The sequence below is a fragment of the Cavia porcellus genome, unplaced genomic scaffold (genome assembly GCF_034190915.1).
Source record: "Cavia porcellus strain 051 isolate PalLab524CR breed Dunkin Hartley unplaced genomic scaffold, mCavPor4.1 scaffold_26, whole genome shotgun sequence".
Taxonomy (NCBI): domain Eukaryota; kingdom Metazoa; phylum Chordata; class Mammalia; order Rodentia; family Caviidae; genus Cavia; species Cavia porcellus.
The window spans coordinates 43,764,053-43,784,354 of record NW_026947509.1 but is presented as its reverse complement, the minus strand read 5'-3'; the positions used below and the strand labels follow the sequence as shown (position 1 = coordinate 43,784,354).

At 38.2% G+C, this 20,302-nt stretch overlaps 1 protein-coding gene across 5 annotated transcripts in view; it reads right to left on the bottom strand.

Annotated features, from left to right (window-relative positions):
- Pard3b (par-3 family cell polarity regulator beta) overlaps positions 1-20,302 on the bottom strand; it is a 990,158-nt gene that overhangs the window by 339,724 nt on the left and 630,132 nt on the right. For all 5 annotated transcript variants that reach the window (XM_063236623.1, XM_063236627.1, XM_063236624.1 and 2 more), the window contains one exon: positions 6,459-6,503. In XM_063236623.1, coding sequence (XP_063092693.1) covers positions 6,459-6,503 — 45 coding nt within the window. The remainder of the gene's footprint in view (positions 1-6,458; positions 6,504-20,302) is intronic.

Genomic DNA, 20,302 nt, shown 5'->3' with positions numbered 1-20,302 from the left:
GCCCTCTCCATGGAAGCTTCTCTGCACATCATGCAGGTCACCTTGGGAGGTGGCCCAGCTCCTCTGTGCCCATTCCTGCTTTCCAAACATGGCTCCTCTACTTTCCTGTAGCATCCCGTTCCTTCCTCCTCACACCAGCCCACCATCCTGCCCTCCACTTGGGCTTAGTCCTGCCCTCTACTACCTTCCGGTCTCCTAAAGGGGAAGACGCCGGCTCCAGCCGCTGGCTTTGCTCTCCTTATCTTGCTATGACGGTTCCTTCTGGTCCCCAAAGGATGTGAGACACTTGCAAGAGAACCCGGTCTTATTCTGGTAATTGGAACTAAACCCATAGACTGCTGAGATCACGGAACTCCAGCCTGCCTGGAGAGGTAGGATCAAGGGATAAATGCTGACTGTTGGTTTTATCATGAAGCATAGCCATAACAATAGCTGACCAATTACACCGACAATCAAATGGGACCCACTTTTCACTGACCCACTAAGTTTAATTAAAAAGAAAAAACCTGAAGTCTGTTTGCTGAAATTATCTGTCATTGCCATTATACGCTCCTTTCTAATCTCGTAACTCATATCTTTTATCTTTATTTTTTCTTTCTAGTCTCCTTGACCTCCAAACTGATATTATTGGAAAACGCAAGTGTTCACTCTGCTCCTAAACCTGGTCACAGTCTGATGCAATAAAGTAAAAAATGATACTGTCGGATTTGGCAGGAGGGCTTCTGATCAAACCTGCACCTCGCTGCTCAGGACCTTGCCAGGCACTGGGAACTCCTGCACACTGTACTGCTCCTTCTTGCATTGTTTGTACCTTCCCCATGCCTTCTAAATGTCCACCTTCCGCTGAGCTCACTGTTACAGGAGGTGCTTCCTTCCTGAAACATGACAGCTCCCCTCCGGATCCAGACAGAACCGAGCAGTGCTTCCTCCGTGAGATTTCTGTGTTATACTTTTCAGCATGAAAGTATTCAGCAGCTACGTTGTCAAACATTTTGTCTCCTCTCCCACATTATACACAGGTTCCTTATGGCAGGGATATATCTTATTTCTGTTTGTGTCTCTAGTACATTCCACAATAGCTATCCAAAAGAGGGGGCATTTCATAAATAGAGGGTCTGCAATTGTTCATTTTCAGATTTGAATTGGAAAAATTCTATTTACTCATGATACTCAGAGATGCAGACTTTCTTTATATTTGAGTGGTAAAGAATCTTATTAAAGAGACTGACAGAGTTGTTTGTAATTCAGCTTGATTCATTATGTTTTAGACACCATAGTATTAAGGATTCTTTTTCAACATAGCAAATCCCAGAGTTGCTTTACAATAAAGTTTCTATATCAAGATTTCTAAGCAAATTGCTGATTTTCCTCTGATAACCTCATGAATCCTGTGGAAATGGAAATGAAAGCTGGAGCATGAGAAAACATAGACTTTGCTTGTGTTTAAAACTATGTTTCTCCAGTGTAACAGACGCCAGAAACTTAAAGGAACCCGTAAAGATGTTTGCCCAAACATCACAGGCTGTGCTACCTGAGCCAGCTGATGAGGAAAGAAAACAGAATTCAAATCCATGAGGAATAAACACTGAACTTTTGATTTCTTATCAAGAATAACCATAAAAATATTATGAAAAAGCAACTCAATTAGAAAATTTCATGTGAAAAATCATTATGGTTGGCATCCCCAAAGTTAAATGCATGCTGTCATTTTGATATTCTATAAAATAGGGAATACAAAGCCAAGAAAATGTGTGGAATTTCACTTAGCCAGGGCTATAGCTCAGCAGTACAGTGCCTGCTTGGCAAGCACAAGGTTGTCAGTTTGATTCCCAGTACCAAAGAAAAATTTTTTTCACTTAGTAATTTATTGCTTTTGTATTACACTATCCAATACCCTTACATTTAAAAAAGCTCTGTTCTTTTACAAAGTTCCAGAAACTTCTGGGGCCACATTTGAACAGTTTAGGTTTGAAGTTTATACCACATTTTAGAACCAAATATAAGGTCAGCCAGTGTGCAACTTCAATATTAAACTCTCAGCCTTACTCTAAGGATACACACCACATGCATATTTGCTGTTATATATATATATATATATATATATATATATATATATATATAATGCACACATTCTCATACACATCTCAGAAATTCATACATACATGTACATGCACACAGGGAAACAAAGGCAAGAATCGTCAAACAAGGGGCGTCTCTCTTAGTTACTGAATTACAGTAGCTGCTAGAGAATTACAGCTATTATGCTCAGCTGAAACTCAGCTGAGTTTACAAAGGGAAGTGAGAATATATAACATCTCCCACTAGAACTAGATATACAGACTGAGTCTAACTCCTGCGTCCTCAGCATGAGGCCCTGCTGGGGACCTTGAATGCTCCACCACACGTCTGCTTTCATGCCCTAAGCCTGCAGTGACCAGTAGAGGGATGAGGCCCAAAAACGTGGAGATAACTGAGTTACAGTTCCAGCCACATTGGAGGCTGCATGGTACCTTGATGATAGTCACCTCCATGGCTGGTTAACAAGTACTTACTCATTAATTGATAAACTTGTCCCAGGAAATGTCTGGACTTATTGCCAGCCATTACTTTCTCAGATTTGCCTGTTTTACAGCTCTATAGACAGGTGTTTGAGAATATAAGAAATTAAAACAGAAACAGGAAAGCTTTTTAGTCCATTTTGCTAATTACTATGTCAGAGCTCATAAAGAAGAACTCCTTGGCTTTCTTCAGCACTGCATCATCTTAAAGAGCTGGGTCAGCAAGGATCTCTGCAGACAGTCGATACATATTAAACCAGTCCCAAGCAGTAAATCAAAACAACAAAAGAAAAGACAATACGGTACTCAGAAAGTACAATTTATAAGGCCTTCCTGACAACGTAGAGAACCACTAAATTACTGGTTTAGGTTTCTGTTCCATGTATGAAAGAAAAAAACTAAGGATTCTTTCTCAAACATACTTTTGACTCCAAGTATAATCACAATTGAAGTGGCAAATGCCATACTTGACGTTACTTCCTCCGGATTGTTATGCTCCCCTGAATACTGAAGTTGTTTCATTGTCTAAAATACTTCTTATGGCCCCTCCTCCCACGTCTAAGATTTGTTGTTCAACTAGCAGGACAGGAAAAGAGGTTTTGTATCCTTTTGGTTTTTGAGGCTCAAGGAAATGTGTTTTCTTTTAAAGGAACTGAGTGGGAGCCATTGGGCTTGTCATATCTCTGGGTGGGCCTCAGGTGTAGGGAAGGCTCTGCAAGACCCTCAGCAGGAGATGGTCCCAGTCCATTCCCGCCAAGGTAAGGAAAGGCCAGACACATTGAGGGGAAGCCGCCATGGGGGTCGCCAGAAGAATCTCGGGAATTCTAGATGGATTCCACAAGGGGTGCGGGACACTATCTGGTGCAGAAAATGTTAGAAAGACTTTATCTTACAGAGGGTTTGATTTGTTTCTGAGTTCTGAGGAATCAACCACTTAAAGATTAAACTAAAGGAAAGGTGCCAGGAATCTTGTCACAAATTTGGGAGGGACCCAAGCAAGACCAGTAAATGGAACTTGGCACAAAATGGCCCTCTATGTCCTAAGTAGCTGACTCAGAAGAAATTGTAAGTCGGATGAATTTATTAAAATGTTGAATATAGTTCCAAATAAGAGTATGGACAAAAGATTTAGGTTAGCACATAATTTAATTCAATTTCCTGATAGTCTTGGATAGTATTGAAGTTGCACACATTTCTGGAATTACAGAAAGAAACAGAGGATTTTTTTGCTTACCAAAAAAGTTTCCAGTTTTTAACTTAAATATTAGGAGACAGGATATTGCAACCAAAAGTTGCGTGATCCGTTTTACCTCTGATGAGAAAAATAGGATCATTGACTGTTACAAGGCAACATTCAACTTGGTAACTTGTTTAGTGGCCACTGCCTACACAAGGTTGAGACCATAGTTTTATATCAGGTGGAGTTTAAAAATCATTCTGTAACTGGAAGAGATCATCAGACTCTTAAACTTTAAGGGGCCCTTAATCCTTAGTACCTCTGGACTCCCATCATGCCAAGGAAGAGGAATTCTGCAATGCAAAGACAGCATAGGTAAGAGTGCTGCATGTGAAGCTTGGGTTCCTGAGGGTCATTATCATTTAAGACTGATTTCCCAAAAGAAATTAACGTAGGAAATGGAAGGAGCATTTATTCTTGGTGCATAAAATGTATAAATGCAGTCCCATATTTTTCTTTAATTTTTCTCTATGTTTTCTCAAAAATGTTTCCAATGTTTTACAGGATGTTCTAGAGTATATGGTTCTCAGTAACTGTCCAGTGCTCCTTATTACAGGAAATGCTTGCTCCAAAGTTATCACATCTTCATTTGTTTTAGTATTTGTACTTGCTTCCACCATAGAGGCCCAGTGATGAGTTTAATAACGTAATGATAGGATATAGAAACACTTAAAAATAATGTTGGGTGTTGGAATGACAGTACAGTAAAAGTAGAAATCTTCCCTAAAACACCCCAAACTATGAATAAAGAGCAAAATAAAAGCTAAATAATAAAAAGTGGGGAGGCTGAACTTTCTCAAATGTGAAGGGGTCACGAGGTGGAGGGAGGCGGAGGGAAGAAAGGGGGTGAGGAAGGTGTTGAGATGGGGATGCGCGGGTACAGCTCCACACAGGAATGTGCAACTTTTTAAGTAGTGCAAACAGGTACTGATAAAAGGAAAAGAAGATAGAAGCCCAAACTAAGCGTGTTATATTTAAATTGTATGGCTCATGTGACACGAAGATCGTTGGTACTAGCACCATCTACGAGCTGAAGCTAGTTGCCTTGCCATGTGGAGTCTGTAAGAATCTGCCTGCAGCTTTAACATCGTGCCATTTGGGGCTTCCTTTCTTACCTAAAGTAGTGCGGTATTGTACGAAGATGACAATGTTCTCAGTTAAAAAGACTAATAGCTTTTCATTTTGGGTATCAGTAATTTGTTAGATTTTAACCAAGATTAGAGTTCACTTTAAGTGACCACATCAATAAACATTCTTGAAAGCCACATGGATCACTCTGATTGGAATCCTGCGGAAGTACACGAAAAGGCTTTAACTCTCAGGGCTTAGTGTGAGAGAATCACGGCCAGGGCGGTCCATGAAGATGAAATAATGCTGGCTATCCTTAGCGTTCCTCAGGCAAGAACACTTCTTCTCAGGTTCCTAAAAATATTTCCAGTACACAGAAGTTGATGGAAGAGGACAGCAGGAACACACAGCGCGGGGAAACTCATCGCTCCCGCGGAAATCTTTTCTCTTTCTTTCTTTCTTTTTTTTTTTTTTTTTTTTTTTTTTTTTTTTTTTTGTCTTTTTCCTTTTTATCGGTACCAGGGATCGACTCACGACTGCCTGCTTGCAAGGCAGGCGCTTATGCCGCTGAGCTAAATCCCCAGTTTCTTCCACAGTGATCTAACCCGTTTAGGCTCTTTATTAGGAAGAATGGGAGAAAATATCTAAGAGTTGTAAGCCACCCCTTTCCTGCTATTATCGGTGCGGAGTCTGGAGAAAGAAGAAAAGACAAAAAGCTGGTTTTGCCCTAAACCACGAGGGAGGTAACGAGGCATCGAGGCCACTTCCTGCACAGGAGACCTCGGGACTGAGCCTCGCCTTTATTTCAGAAGCGGGGATGCCAACAAGGCAGCACTCTGCTGTGCGGAGCAGCAATGCTAAGAATCAAGCGAACACTTTGTCTCCAAAGTAACGGGCCCCTGGAGGAAAGGAATTATTGTGGTATTTGCAAGCTTAGTAGGCAGCTTCAAAGGTTTGCAACTAATGTAAATAAGTGGGAAAGTAAGGGCAAAGGAAGAGCAGGCAGAATGTCTGGCTACAAGGGAAAGCTTGGGATTTCCACAAAAAGGGATCTTTCACATGGTAAAGCCCTGGAGACCCCCAGGCATCCGAGGGGGCTTCCCAGGATCATTTGGGGCCCCTTCCTGAGTGAGACAGCAGTGAGACAGTCGCCTCCCACAGCCCTCTTGGTAGGAAGCAAGGAAACACTTATTTCTTCTTTTAGGAGAAATGACCACATATTTCCTAGTCTGGAGCTCTCTGTCCTGCTGTTTTAATGTGAAAGTCACTGTGGGTAACAGAATTTTTAACTTCTTTGGTTTTCAGTACTTTTGTTGGTTGTTAAGTATTCGGTTAGCACGCAGGTTTAAATTTTGTATTTATAATTTTTTGGAAACCTTTCTTCTTTCCTCTCAAACATTTTGAGTCAGCATACATTATGCCACCGTGCACACAGCCAAGCAATAATTCATCTTTGTGGACGCCAGAGACATCTCATGTATTAATTAGAAAGCCTTTCAGCGAGGAGGGTAGGAACAGGTTCCAACCACTACTAAAAACCCAGACAGGGATTTCCAGGAAGAGCAACAGAAAGTCGGTTACAAGGAATTTCTTACCCGGTCTGGGTCCAGCCAGTGAATGTACTTTGCTTTCATCTGGTACTGGGGAGAAGAAATAAAAGACAAGGATTAGACCTGCTAATAAATCAGACAATTTTTGAAATATATGTATTTGATCATAATAAGTAAAATCTTTTACTGGCAAAGATTTGAGAATTTTTTTTTTTTTTCAGCCTACACTGTGGTATTTCATTTCTCCTAAGGACACTTATAAAGGCAGCTGTGAAGAAATATATGTTAGATCTAGTATGAATATTTTAAAAATATTTTAATACTTTGTTTAGTTGGATTGCCATTTCTATAATTATAAGAAAACAAACTAAATTCAAGGGCGTAGAGATGCATAATATATAAGAAAGCTTGTTGAGCATAAAAAAGCCTATGTCCAATTCTCAAGGATTGGACTTTGGTATTTGTTCTAAATGAAGGAAAACAAAAGGGATTTGTAATTCCGCAAATCAATTCAAACACTGGACGTGGCTTGGAATAGTGGCACCTGACTGATTAGATGTCAGGGAACGCAGAGCAGTGATTCCCAAGAGACAGAAAATGACTGCAGGAAGCCCTAAGTCTCTCTAGCCCCAGCCTGCTGTCCAGAGAGAGTGTTCAGATGCTCGGACAGCAGCACAGGGGCAGGACACATAGGCAGAAGTCAGGGATGTCCCTGGCCTAGGGATATGGAGCAGGATGTCTGGGGAAGCCAGCTCAGTGAAGGGTACAGGGCAGGGATCCAGGAAGAGAGCTGTCTGAAATCCTAAGACTTATGAGAATTTCCTCATATATTAAATTGAATACTGATGATCACATATTATAAAATGAGTACCCCAAGTCTTGGCAAAGAACACCCAGACTGCAAAGACAATGGCACCTGAAATTCACACAAGGCTGAGAATAGAACATATTCCCCAAAGCTGGAATGCAAAGCTTCAAAATTCAGGGCATCAGTTAGAAACTGAGGATTCTTCCTCAATAATGTGGAAAACTAATCAAACCATTTTGAAATGCCTAGATTACCAAAGCTTAAAATTGTTTGGGAGGCACAAACAATTTGAGGAGCCTAGTAACTATTTTTTTCAAAAAAGAGTATATGTTCAATAATTATTTTTCCAAAATAAAAAAGGAAACTTTCTGAATTGCACTGGACATGTAAGGCAGGACTTATACTGACCCCATGGACGCTTTACCAGGGCGTAGAGAGGGTTTCCCAGCAGTCCCACAGGGCTATTGTTGACATTAATATCAGGAGAAGAATACATGAGAACTACTAACTCATATTCCTCATGAATCTAGGTAAAAAATCCTTAATCTTCCTCATATTCCTCATGAATCTAGGTAAAAAAAATCCTTAATCTTTTATCACTTCTGGGTGGAAAACCACTTCAATATTTGACAAAAACTGTTCATTTGTTTACCATGTCCTACTGTCTATGTCCATTTACCAAGCCCTGGTGCTCAGGGCTGAGCCAGGTGAGGGTCGCCTGCTAACCTGGAGGCCCTGCTTCTGCTCTCTTATCCAAATTGTCTGTCCCTCCTCTGGCCAGAGCGCTCAGTGATATTTAACTGACCTGGTCACTCTACATAACCTCTCTACTTCCCGTGGCCTTTCTTTTATAGACGTCTGTGTCTTTACTTTCTAGACAAAAACTGTGTCTGTGATTGTTCTGTTCGGAACTACTTGAATTTTGTTACACTTCTGTTGTACTTCCAGTAGGAAAGGAAGTTAGATGGCATTTGTCAGGCACTTAATGGTGAGCCAAAACCTGTCCTTCTGCACCCAGAAAACAGAGTAGAGCCTACAGCATAAGAAGGAAAGAACTGGAAATCAGTGATGGTGATTAAAAATAAGAAAAGCAGCTATGTTTTGTCCTGTGCACTTGGTATCTACTAATTAATTTGACCATCAAATGCCCTCTAAAGGTAACCATTACCCTCACGTCACAGAGAAAGAGAGACACAGACCTCCTCAGTAGAGGACCCAGAGCTCAAATGACACTTTCTCCATTATACTTGTGATAAGATTCAAACAAGAATTGCAGTATGGGACATTTTAAGAATGGTAAGTAGTATGAGCTAAATATAAGCAATATGCAAACACTGTATGCTGGAAAACTTATATGTATATATCCTAAATGTAGAAACCTTTCTGTGGTGCCCAAATATGAACAAGTGTTTCCTATCATTTTCTATAACATGTTCACAAATCCTCCTGAGGGTTGGCGCCAAACTGTTCATCATAGATGAAAAAACATCTTTATGAATTAAGATCCTGGCTTGAAAATTTATTCTTGTTAATTTAAAAAGTTTAAGATTATCTTAATAAGCATTCAAAAGCTACTTTAACGTTCTGTGCCTCAGTGTCGTCCATCTAACATGTGGGAAACACAGCTTACTCCACAGGTCTGTGGTAGGCAAAATACTTCAAAAGATGGCACATGCTTGATACACATTAGCCGCTATCATCCTTGTAAAGGCGACACCAATAGCAGGCAGAGGAACATGGTAGCTAATAACTAGAACTGTGCATCAAGTGCCGGCTTCTTAGGCAAGTTAAAAGCTCTTCCTGCCCTCAGTTTCCCCCTGTGTAAATGGGGATCTAAATACTCCATGGGGAGTTGTGGAAGCCCAGTGAAAAAATGGGACACAGCACTTGGCACAGGGCCAGGTACACATTTTCAAACAATGGAAACACTCGTTTATGGCAGCCTGGAAATGGTAAGGGTGGTGGGTCTGGGGATGAGTGTGATGTCTACATTTTACTTTCTCAGAGTAACTGGCAAATAGAGAATAACAGAATATGTTGTGCTTCTGCAGGGCATTAGGTACTTTGCATGTCATCTCTGGAAAATTGAAGACCTTCAGTGCCTCCTGATTTACCTGGCTCTAGATCATCTTGAAGTGAAGGAAAGGCAACAAACAAACAAACAAAATAAACAAAACCAAAAACACCTCACCAAACCAACCAATCAACCAACCAAACAAACAAAAAATCCCATAGAGTGCTACATGCTCTTACTATGTATAGTTATAAAGTAATTAAGGCTTTCAATTTTTAATTTTTGTCTTTAAAGACTAATTTGAGTTAAATGTTGCAAATTCCCCAGCTACATTAAGCTTAACAAGGAACGTCTCAACTTTTTAGCTGAATAATGTCTATTATCCCTGGTAGGAATACCTATCATTATTTTAATTGACAATTTGAAATTCTTTAGAACATTAAAATAAACTAGTTTTAAAAACTCTGAAAAATCCAAATGGGTGATAGGCATAAAAATTAAAGGTCTTTCTCCAAAATATTCACTGACACAGGTGTCTAACTTTAGGACAGAATATAAGTGAATAAACATAGTAGAAAAGAGAGGGAACTGTAATGACTTAATAGAATACATCTTATTTAAAAGGTTAAATTTGGAACAATCATCTTTTATACATATGCTTAGTGCTGGGAAGCAATTTAAATAACAGAAGCAAATGAGAAAATGTGGTAAAATTACATGCACAATCAAGTTTTTTAATGGCAAGCATTACAATTAATACTCAACTTCCTTTATAACCCACATCACCTTAGAGCTACTGTTAATGTTATCTCTTGGGGCTGGCACTTAAGTGTCGCAGGTTCACTGCAGCCTATTTAGATAGTACAGTGTTTGGAGAGCTAGCAATATGAACTACGACAGGGCACCATTTTGAATAAAGGACTTGTTTATAAGAAACAGGAAACTATCTGGTCTGGTGGGAGAAAGAGTCTTAAAAAGTAAAGAACCAAAAACATCAAGTAAAAGCATGATGAAAGAGCCTGCGCTTCACTCTGATTGTGAGGGCAGATTGTTCCTCTTGTTTCTTCTGCTTTTAAATTTCTCCGGCTTAGGATGTTCTCTCTGTTCAGTTTCACCCAAGGAGTGGTGCTGCTGCTCTTGGGTATCTTCAAGGTGTGTTTCCGTTGTGGAAGGGACACGAATGCAAAGTCCTGTCCTGCGGCTGCAGTCTCAGGCATCTTTATTATGACCGTTGTTTTCATTATAGCCATTATTAAATACCAGAGGGCACTGTGGACGTGCCCCTGTTGAGGTTTCTCTGGATTTATTTAGATAATGGGATTTCTATACTAACCTCCTGTCTCTGGACATTCAACACAAGATCAATGGACACTCTTTGATTTAATTACCACAGGTGCCTGCTAAAGAGGGCACCCTGTGACTCGGAAGACTTGGGAATTACAGCAGCCTGACGGCCAGTGTTTTCAGTTCTCCTGGTTGTAAGTGTTTGAAGCCAATCAGAACTGTCCAACTGCTAGTATCGCTTTAAGAAAAGCATACTCAGATTGCATTTTTCCATTTAATTTCAACCAGGTTCATTGTTAAGAGTTGAGAGGTAGAAAATGTGAGGGAAAAACATCTATAAACAAGATGGCATTTTGAGAACTTGTTAGGGGCAAACATTAAAGTGCATACAATGCTTATGTGCATGGCTTCCCAGTAGGGTGCATTTACACTAATATAGTGATCACTTGAAGGGTTTTATTCTTTTGTCAAGCCTTCTTATATGCTTCAAATGCTTTCTCACTAGGGAAAACAATTCCCTTGCTTATTGATAGCATTTGACATGCATTCTATAACATGAGTAACTATTAGGGACTGCACTTGCTTAATAAAAATTTCAGAATGGAGGCAGATTTGGTGAGTTAATGGGCCCCATATGCTCCTCTTTCACTGACAGGATACGGTATATTGCTAACATGCGCAAGTCGCTTAGATAAAAATTGCCATCAGCTCCAGTTGTCCTTTCTGAGAATAGAACACAACGTCACAAAAGGGGGATATGTAAATGTGTCACTACATCACACTGAAGTCTCTGAGGCCAAGCAGCACTCGCAAACACGATGTAATCCTCGTGGGGTTTTTCCCCATGGGCACCACCATTTCATTTAATTTTTGATTTTCATATATTTGAGATAGTGGAGACTGCAATTTTAAAGTCAATGTTTTCTATAATAGAAAATATTTCTACCAATGAAGCTATAAATACTTCCCTTTGGATAACCAAATATTGACTAATTCCTTAATGGTTAATAAATATGTTTTCAGGAGTTGTTTCTTCAGAACTTGAAATTGATGTAGTTGCCAATATTAAGAATCAATTTTCTTCTCCTTTAGCAGATCAATTTCTGTGCCCCTGATCAATTTCCAGAATTTCTAAAGAATGTAAACCTGTTTCCAGTTGTAAATTAAGTTCCCTTCTTAGCAACCACGAGCTGTTACTGCCTTAATTTGTAATGTATTCTTACATCAGGGACAGTTTGCCATGCTGTTTCTCCTTAGAGAGACTGAGTTTTTAGCACTGTGAATTTTGGTGTGTTAAAATTTCTTCCATTTTTTAAAAATGCACGCAAATGTGGGCATACGCAGACACAGACACAGACACAGACACACACACACACACACACACACACACACACACACACACATGCAACCACACATGCACAACCAAAACTAAAATGAGGTTTTTGCTAAAAAACAAAAAGAGAGACAAAGAGTGGTTAGGGAATTAGTACAAGATAATCGTGCAAAGGTTTCTCTCACTACCTTTTTTTTTTTCTTTTTTTAAGAAAATTTTCCCAGAAGCACCAGGCCCCATTCCAGGTGCTTTGCTGGCTTGGTCGACAGAAGTTGAGAGTCCTCCCTCCCAGAGCCCACCTCGAAGCTATGGTGACACAGGACAAAGACGCGGGCCCAGGCCTCTTACCATCATCTAACTGTCCACACATTCATAATTCATCACTGATGCCTTCAAATTATTCTTTCTTTTCCCATAACCCTTACGAAGTCTTAAGTCAGAAGTTGTAAAATCTAGTGCTTTTCATACATTTTTAGCTCACTATAGAATATTAGAAAAAACAAATTAATTCCTATTTTGAATTCTTTCAATAAACATCATTTTTCTTAAAATAATCACATACATAAACCTAATGAGGAGATACAAATAAGATATTTGATACAAGAAAATGAGTTAAATTGTTTAAAGAAGAACAAAATTGTTTAAAGAAGAACAAAAATGTATTTTAAGAATAGAAAAGAGACCGACAGACAGGGGGTTCTTAAAAATAGAAAGGGCTCTAGATGAGTAAGAACCAAAACCAACTGATCTGAGGGGGAACAAAGCCAACCTTTGTTTTCTTTTCTTTCTTTTTCTTTTTTCTAAGTATGAGGATCTAACCCACGACCTTGTGCTTGCCAACCAGGCGCTTGTGCTGCTGAGCTAAACCTCTGGCCCTTTGTTTTGTTTTCTGTTGGAGAAAGATCTTGCTGTTGCTCAGGCCGAATGGCTCACTATGTAGCCCACACAAGTGTTATACTCTCGGCAATCCTCCTGCCTCAGCCTTCTGAGTGCGGGGATTACAGGCATGTGCCACGATGTTCATCTGTTTTTAGGGGGGAAACATTTAGTCCTGGGCAGCAGGGAGGCAGCGTAAGAAGTGTGAACCATTGTAAGCTTCAAGCATCAAGAGGCTTGGGTTCTGATGCTATGTGTGAACTAATTTCTGAGACTTTTTCAAACCTACTGCTTACCCGATGGCGGAAATAATGCTCACAGGGTAAGACAGTGCACAGTTTATAAAAGTGCCTGGAGCGCAGCAGAAGCAGGGCTGAGAGACACTTTTACAGTTGTTTTCACATCCCGGCCTTCACTGGGCCCTCGCACTGCAGCACATCAGCTGTAGGTTTTTGATACAACGAGCAACTTCCGGTCGGGTGTGATGGAAATTCACCCACTTCCTCAGGACCAGTTTCACATGCCATCCTTTCCAGGGCTCCAGGCTGGGCCTAGGGACCAAAGCGATTGGTAGCTGCCCCACATTTTTGTGTATAGGTCTGTTTCAGACTGAGCTATGCACAATTGTAACGGGGTATGGGTCTTTTTTACTTATTTTTTTCCTTGTTATCCAGAATCACGTCTGGCACCTCTGCATGTACTCATTAACATCTGCTGGATGAAGAATGCAGATCAGAGGGCAGCAGTCTGCACACACCCATTCAAGAAAGGGCTCTAGACTGACGATGAAGCAATGGTTCACTGTGGTGTGTGCACACATATGTAATTCTGCGACTAGTGTAGCACTGTGTGTAAATAATTTATAGCACAATCCACAGTCCAGTCACTGGAGAGGGAGGGAGGGAGGGATGGGGACTGGAATCTTGATTCTGGCAGTGGTCTAAATAAAAACCAAAACATGATAGAATTGCTTAGAGTAAACATAAATTTGCTTATGTTTTGCAAAATGAAGGACCACAGAATTGGAGAATACGTAACTGGTGGCCTGCTCACATTCTGCTGTCCTTCCCTAATGCTGAGTTACCTATGACTGATTGCTGGGTATCATTTCCTATCTATTTTTTGGCTTGTTGGCACCAATCAACTCGTTTTTCACACGCTGTGACACTTGAAATAGCAGTCCCCTCTGTTTATAGAAAATATCACATTTCCAAAAGAATTGAATCCTTGGTATAAAATCTCCCCTTTCAGTACGCAAATGTTACAAGCTACCAAAGCTGTGAACAAAAGTAAATGCCTTTTTGTTACGTGATATTCAGAAAAAAGCCAGTAACAAAAACATTAGCTGTAAATTTTTCTTGTATCAAATATTAGAGAACTAAGAAATACTCATCCCATGTGTGTCAGGTATAAAGGAAAACAAGAAATCAGATGGTGAGTACAAACTATACTTTAAAAAAAATGTAAGATTTTATCTTGGAACTATCATAGATGTAAATACTTGCTTGACTTTTGTATTTTATGATTTTCTTTCTTTTCCTTATAATTATACAATAACTTTGTTCTCAAATAATGTTTTTGGAATTTATCTTTCATTAAATGATGCTGAATCTTCTCAAGTGGTTTTTTTCTGGGTCATGTGATGTGCTCATATCATCATATGGTTTAAATGTGTGACTTGCTGATTGATTTCAAATGGTAAAGCAATTCACTTGAAGACAATTGACTTCAAGTGCTGTATTCCTGGAATAAACTCCTCTTGCACAACTTTTTAAATATATTGCTGGCTTCAATTTGCAAATAAAAATCAACCTAAAGTTCTTTTTTATGGTATCTCCATATCTTGCTAATCATGACTGCATAAAACAAATTGGGGAAGTATTCCTCCCTGTATTGATCTACAAGTTTCTGTAGCATAATTATGTCTTCTTACCACATGGCAAGATTGCACCAGAAAAGCCATCTATGTCTAGAGATTCCTTTATGGAAAAGTGTTTAACTAAACTTTAATTTCTTCAATAAATTCAGGGCTATCTAGACTATTTTTTCTTGCAAGTGATGCATAATTTGAATTTTTAAAGAAATTTGTCCCTTCCTTGTTAGTCGTCAAATTTATTATTCATAATATTGCCTTATTAGCCTCTTAGAAGCTGAAAACCATGTAGTGAAGTCTCTATCTTAATAATGTTCATGTTTCGTCTTACCAAAAGCAGACTCTGGTTTCAAATATTTTAACTTACTGATTTTTTTCTCTCTGATTTTATTATTTCTTCTTTGTCTATTTAGGTTTGAGTTAGTCTTATTTCTCTTCTTTCTAGAAGTGAAAACTGACATCATTTGAGACTTTTCTTAAATCTCCTGTAGTTCAGGGTCATTAACCACTCTCAGGAGCATTCTACAACTTGTTTTGATCTCATAAATTCTGGTATGTAGTATTTTCATTTCCACTCAGTTCAAACATTTTCTAATTTTTCTTTTACTTTCTTAATGTATTTCCGAAAACTGTATTTTATATTTTTGAATAGTGTCTTCTTTATGTATTACTGAAAACTGTATTTTATATTTTTGAATATTTTGAAATATTTTGAACAGTCTAATTTCCCTGTAGTGAAAAAATACATGGTATACTTTAATCCTTTGACAACTTTTGAGAATTAGTTATAGCTAGTCTAACCTGTTAAATGTCTTATGGTCACTTGAATGTATACTATTACTGTTGTATAGCATATTCCATAAATGTCAGAACTTGGTATGGTAGCATGTGCCTACACTTCCAGCACTCTGGGAGCTGAGGCACAAGAGTTTGAGCCTAGCCAGGGCAACTTACCTGAGATCTTGTCTCAAAAATGTGAGATCTTGTCTCAAAAAATAAAAATAAAAATAAGAGTTGAGGATGTAGTTCAGTAGTAGAATGACCCTGGGTTTACCAGAAAAAGAAAATAAGACTAGGTCAAATTGGTTGATACTGTTCTAGTGTTTTACAACACTACTGACTTTTTTTGGTCTATATGGTCTATTAATTATTGATAAAGAATGTTAAACCTTTCAACAACGGTAACATTGGATTTGTCTATTCCTTCCATTATTATATGATTTTTTGTCTCATCTTATTAAGTGTTATTATTCAGTGCATAAATATTTACAAATGTAATATTGTCTTGATTTAGCACTGGTATCATTATGAAATAACACTTTATTTTTGGTAACACTTTTCTTACATCTAATTTACTTAATATCAATGTAACTATCACAATCTTTTTAAAAATGAACGTTAGCAGGGTACCATTTTTTTCTGCCTTTTATTTTTAACTTGCTTATATCTCTATATTTAATAACTTTGTGATTTACTTTTCATCCAATATGACCACTTTTGCCTTTTAATTGTAAACTTTGCATTTAATGTCTTAATATGGTTGAATTCAAATCTATCATTTTGCTATTTATTATCTACTTTTCTATATATTCTTTTTTACATTTCCCTTATTCTTCTCTTTTGAATATATTTAATCTAAGAATTATTTTATTATTTTTGAGTGTCATTTTGAACCTTTATAATCATTTTATTTTCCTTTATTGGATCATTAACTACAACTCATTGTGTTGTTGTAGTGGCTGTTTTAGGATTTATAGTGTATGAATTTAACTTATAGTGTTTCTTCAAATTGAATAACACAGGCTTCATGTAAGATATAAAGACCTTACAGTGTTTCCCCTTGTAGCATTTGCATGGTTACTGTCATACATTATAATTCTGTATCTTATAGACCACATATACAGTCATTAGTTTTGTCTAAAAAATTAACTCTAATAAATGAATTGAATGAGGAGGCTTAAAATACTTATAGTTTTGTTTTGAAAGAGCTTTATTTTTATCTGTAATCATTTTTCTTCTGCTTGAAAGGAGGTACTCTTTCCTATGGTGCACATTTCTTATAGTGATGACTCTTTCAGGTTGTTTATGCCTGAAAAATTTTTTATTTTGTCCCGTTTTTGAAAGATATTTTTGCTGAATAATTCTATTTTGATAGTATTTTCCTTTCAGTATCTTAATAATGGAGGGCTACCATTTGTATTTTTACCTATGAGAAATGTGGCTCATTTTTATTTCTCTCAATGTGAAACACTGTTTTCTTTAGGGATCATTAAGATTGTCTCTTCAGTTCTAATTTGAGTAATTTAATTATCATATGTGTTGGTGTAGTTTTCATTTTATTTTTATGCTTACAATTTCATTAAAATTCTTGGGCCTAAGCTCCTAGATTTCATAAAATTTATCCATTATTTCTTTGTACTTTTTTCTCTTTCCCTTTTTCTCTCATTTGGCAAATTTGATGCCACGTACCTTGGGCCACCTGGAACTACCCCACTCATTTTGCTGTGTGTCTTTTCTTCCTGTTTCGGTTTTTACAGTTCTATTGTTATGTTTTCATATTTACTTGTCTGCCACTGCAATATCTGATCCACTGTTAATTGTAGCCAACATATTTTACAACTCAGATATGAAACTTTAAACTTTTGAAGTTAGGGTTGGGGTCTCTGTTTAACAAGTTCAATCTTCCTCAAGATTCTGAACATATGAAATGTAATTATAGTACATTCAAAATGTCCTCTTCTACTGATTCTAACATGTTTCAGCTTTGGTCTTTACCTTGTTGAGTGCTTCCTATACTTTTTAAAAAAAAATCTGTTGGGTAAAGTTAAGTTGCTTGAAAGAGTTGAGCTTTTGAGCTTTGCTTTTAGTATCTGTTAGGCAGAACTATACCATACTACAAGGCAATACTTAGGCATATTCTCTCCAGTACCCTGGATGATATCATTTTCCATCTTCTTGTGGGAAAAGACACTATTCACAGTCCCCGGGGAACACAGACACACAGATGTTTCCTGGAACACTTCTGGGCATTTTCCTCACACTGATCACTATTCTGTAATATATAAGGGCAACTGTGAACATATTCATCCCTCTGTCTACACAGATCTGTCCTCTCTGATGCACTTTTCTGTGCACACTCTAACCACCTGGCTTTCTCACCTGTGCCTCCTCAACTCAGCTGCCGGAAATTGGGATGTGAATTTTATTTTATAGTATGGCATTGTCACCCATCTTGTCATTAGAATAAGCTTTAAGATGGTTACCATATGTAATATACTAAAAATCACTGTCCTTGAAACTAAAGCATCCTAAACTACAGGATCAATGGCCTTAGGAACACCTTAGTGTTTACCCCTCAACATGTAATGGTCAGAGCATCCGAGCTAAGAATGAGATCATCGGCCCAGCCCTGCTCTTTGGTGGTCTTGCCATCTTGCAACTTCTTTCCCACACAAGAGTATCATGAAAGCAACACTGCAAATAGGCTTGTTTGTCTTGAATACCGGGCACAGTGCGAATGAAGTGGAGTTGAGTATTACAAGGAAACCATGACTGGACCCAGGGTTCTTCCACTTGCCGTCCTCATGAGTATTAGTCACAGACGACCATCGGGTCTTCCAAGGATGCCCATGACTGAACTCCTGTGACTGTCCCCAACTTGCTCTCGCCCTAGTTCCATCTCCCCTGTTCTACAGTACATCTTATTCCTATATCTGAATTAACCCACAGCAGCATCATTTTCTTACCTGCCCCGCACCCTCACTAATATCCCACTGCCCAAAGGATAACTGGCTTCTTAGATTTGTATTCAAGATTTGGGTAATTTTTACCTTCTGTCTTATTTTGTGCTCTATTTATCATTTACTGAAGTGACATGTAATGATTCCTGATTTTTTCCTATTTATCATTATGCTTTGCTAGAAATGCCTCAAACTTCATGTGTATGAATAATGCTGTTCTTCTGAGGTCCAGCATGCAGGTGGGACCCACTCTAATTAGAATGCTCCTCAGTCTCTGTCCCTCCCCCACCTCAAACGCTTTAGTTTGGTCTCTAAGCCGGGGTACCACTTTCCACTCTGCCTGACAATGGCTTGTGGTGGCCTCAATAAAGGCAAAGGGAGCGTTTTATACAGCTTCACAGGATAAAGGGTCATAGTTTAAAAGGCCATCGAAAATTACTTTTATGGAGTCACTGTTACACTTTTAAAAATCCATGTGACACAGAAACTATCTGCGGGACTGTCCTCCCAGTCAATGTCTTTCTCTGTGCTTTCCTGACATCTACACGGTTGGGCTCTTTTTACTGCTTAAGCTATAGGAACTCCCATGATTCTAAGATTTTTGAGAAATATTTTTCTTATCAGTAAGAAATTGGTAATGATCAAACTAGTGAAAAGGTCACATGAACTACCTTTAAACCATAGAACAAACAGCTACAATTCATTATTAACCAGATAAAATATATCTCTAATTCCTCTACTTAAAGTATACATTTTCACATTATCTGGTCACTCCTTTACCAGGGATGAAGAACTAAAAATTATTACCAGTATATTTATCAGAAAGATAGCATTTCAACACATGCTATCTTAATTGTCACATAAGCGTGAATTGAACATTATTATCTTAATTTCATTTAGAAGGGAATTGAGGCTAAAGAGCTTATGCTGTAAAGTCTGCAAATGGAACAGCTGGGATTCGAATCATTCCTGTCTTCAGAGCACATATTTTTTCTACTTTGTGAGTCCAAGTGGTAAGATTCTGCTAATGGATTTGCCATCAGGAACTTTATATTTCTACTACTCAACAGTAGCTACTAAAGTAAATTTCCTACTAAACTATGTGACAGAGAACATGATGTCTCTTAAAAGTGACTGTCACTGCTCTCAGAAACAGTAAGAGTTATCCTGTAAACTGCTACCAGGAAAAGCATGGATTTTATCCTATGTCAGAATGTAAAAGACGGAAAAAGGGGCCTCTAAGTGGCACCCCAGAGAATGTATTGTTTGAGCACGGAATGGAGGGACAGTACCCTAGATGAATTCATAGCAGCCACATGTTAGAAAGGCATTACTATCAGAAGAAAGTAGAAGAGTCCCCCTATTTTTAAATTAATCTATTTTCTCTCATTTTTTTAATTAAGGGAAAACTAAATTAAAGAATAACGGGACATATTATAGTAACTTTTTTGTTGTCCTATTAACCTGACTTGAACCCCAGTATTGCTCTCCCCATCTTATTCTGTCTGATTATATATTCTATTCTATTTTGTTTGATAGTATCAAGTTTAGGGGTATAGGCAATCACTTTGAAGGCAATAAGACATACTATGATGCCCAATATGGATTGACTATCATCCTTTTTTTTTTTTTTTTGAAGTCCTGTAAGGTCCTCAGTGTAGATTTTATTGGTTTGTTCCATATTGTTTTGATCAATTCTATTATACCTGATGATATAGACAACTCAATTTGAAAATAGCAAGAGGCACAATGGCAACCACTTTTGATCACCTGGTATTCTATTTTTGCATCACGTGCTATGCCCCCTTCTGTTCTAACTGATTTTGCTTAGTCACATTTGTTTTTATTCTCTTCAAAAAAGTAATAAGAACCATGAGAGTAATAAAACCCTAAAAGTCTAATTGTTACTGTAAAAAAGAGAGGAAAGTAAGGTGGACTAAGGGATATAACGGCAGGTATGT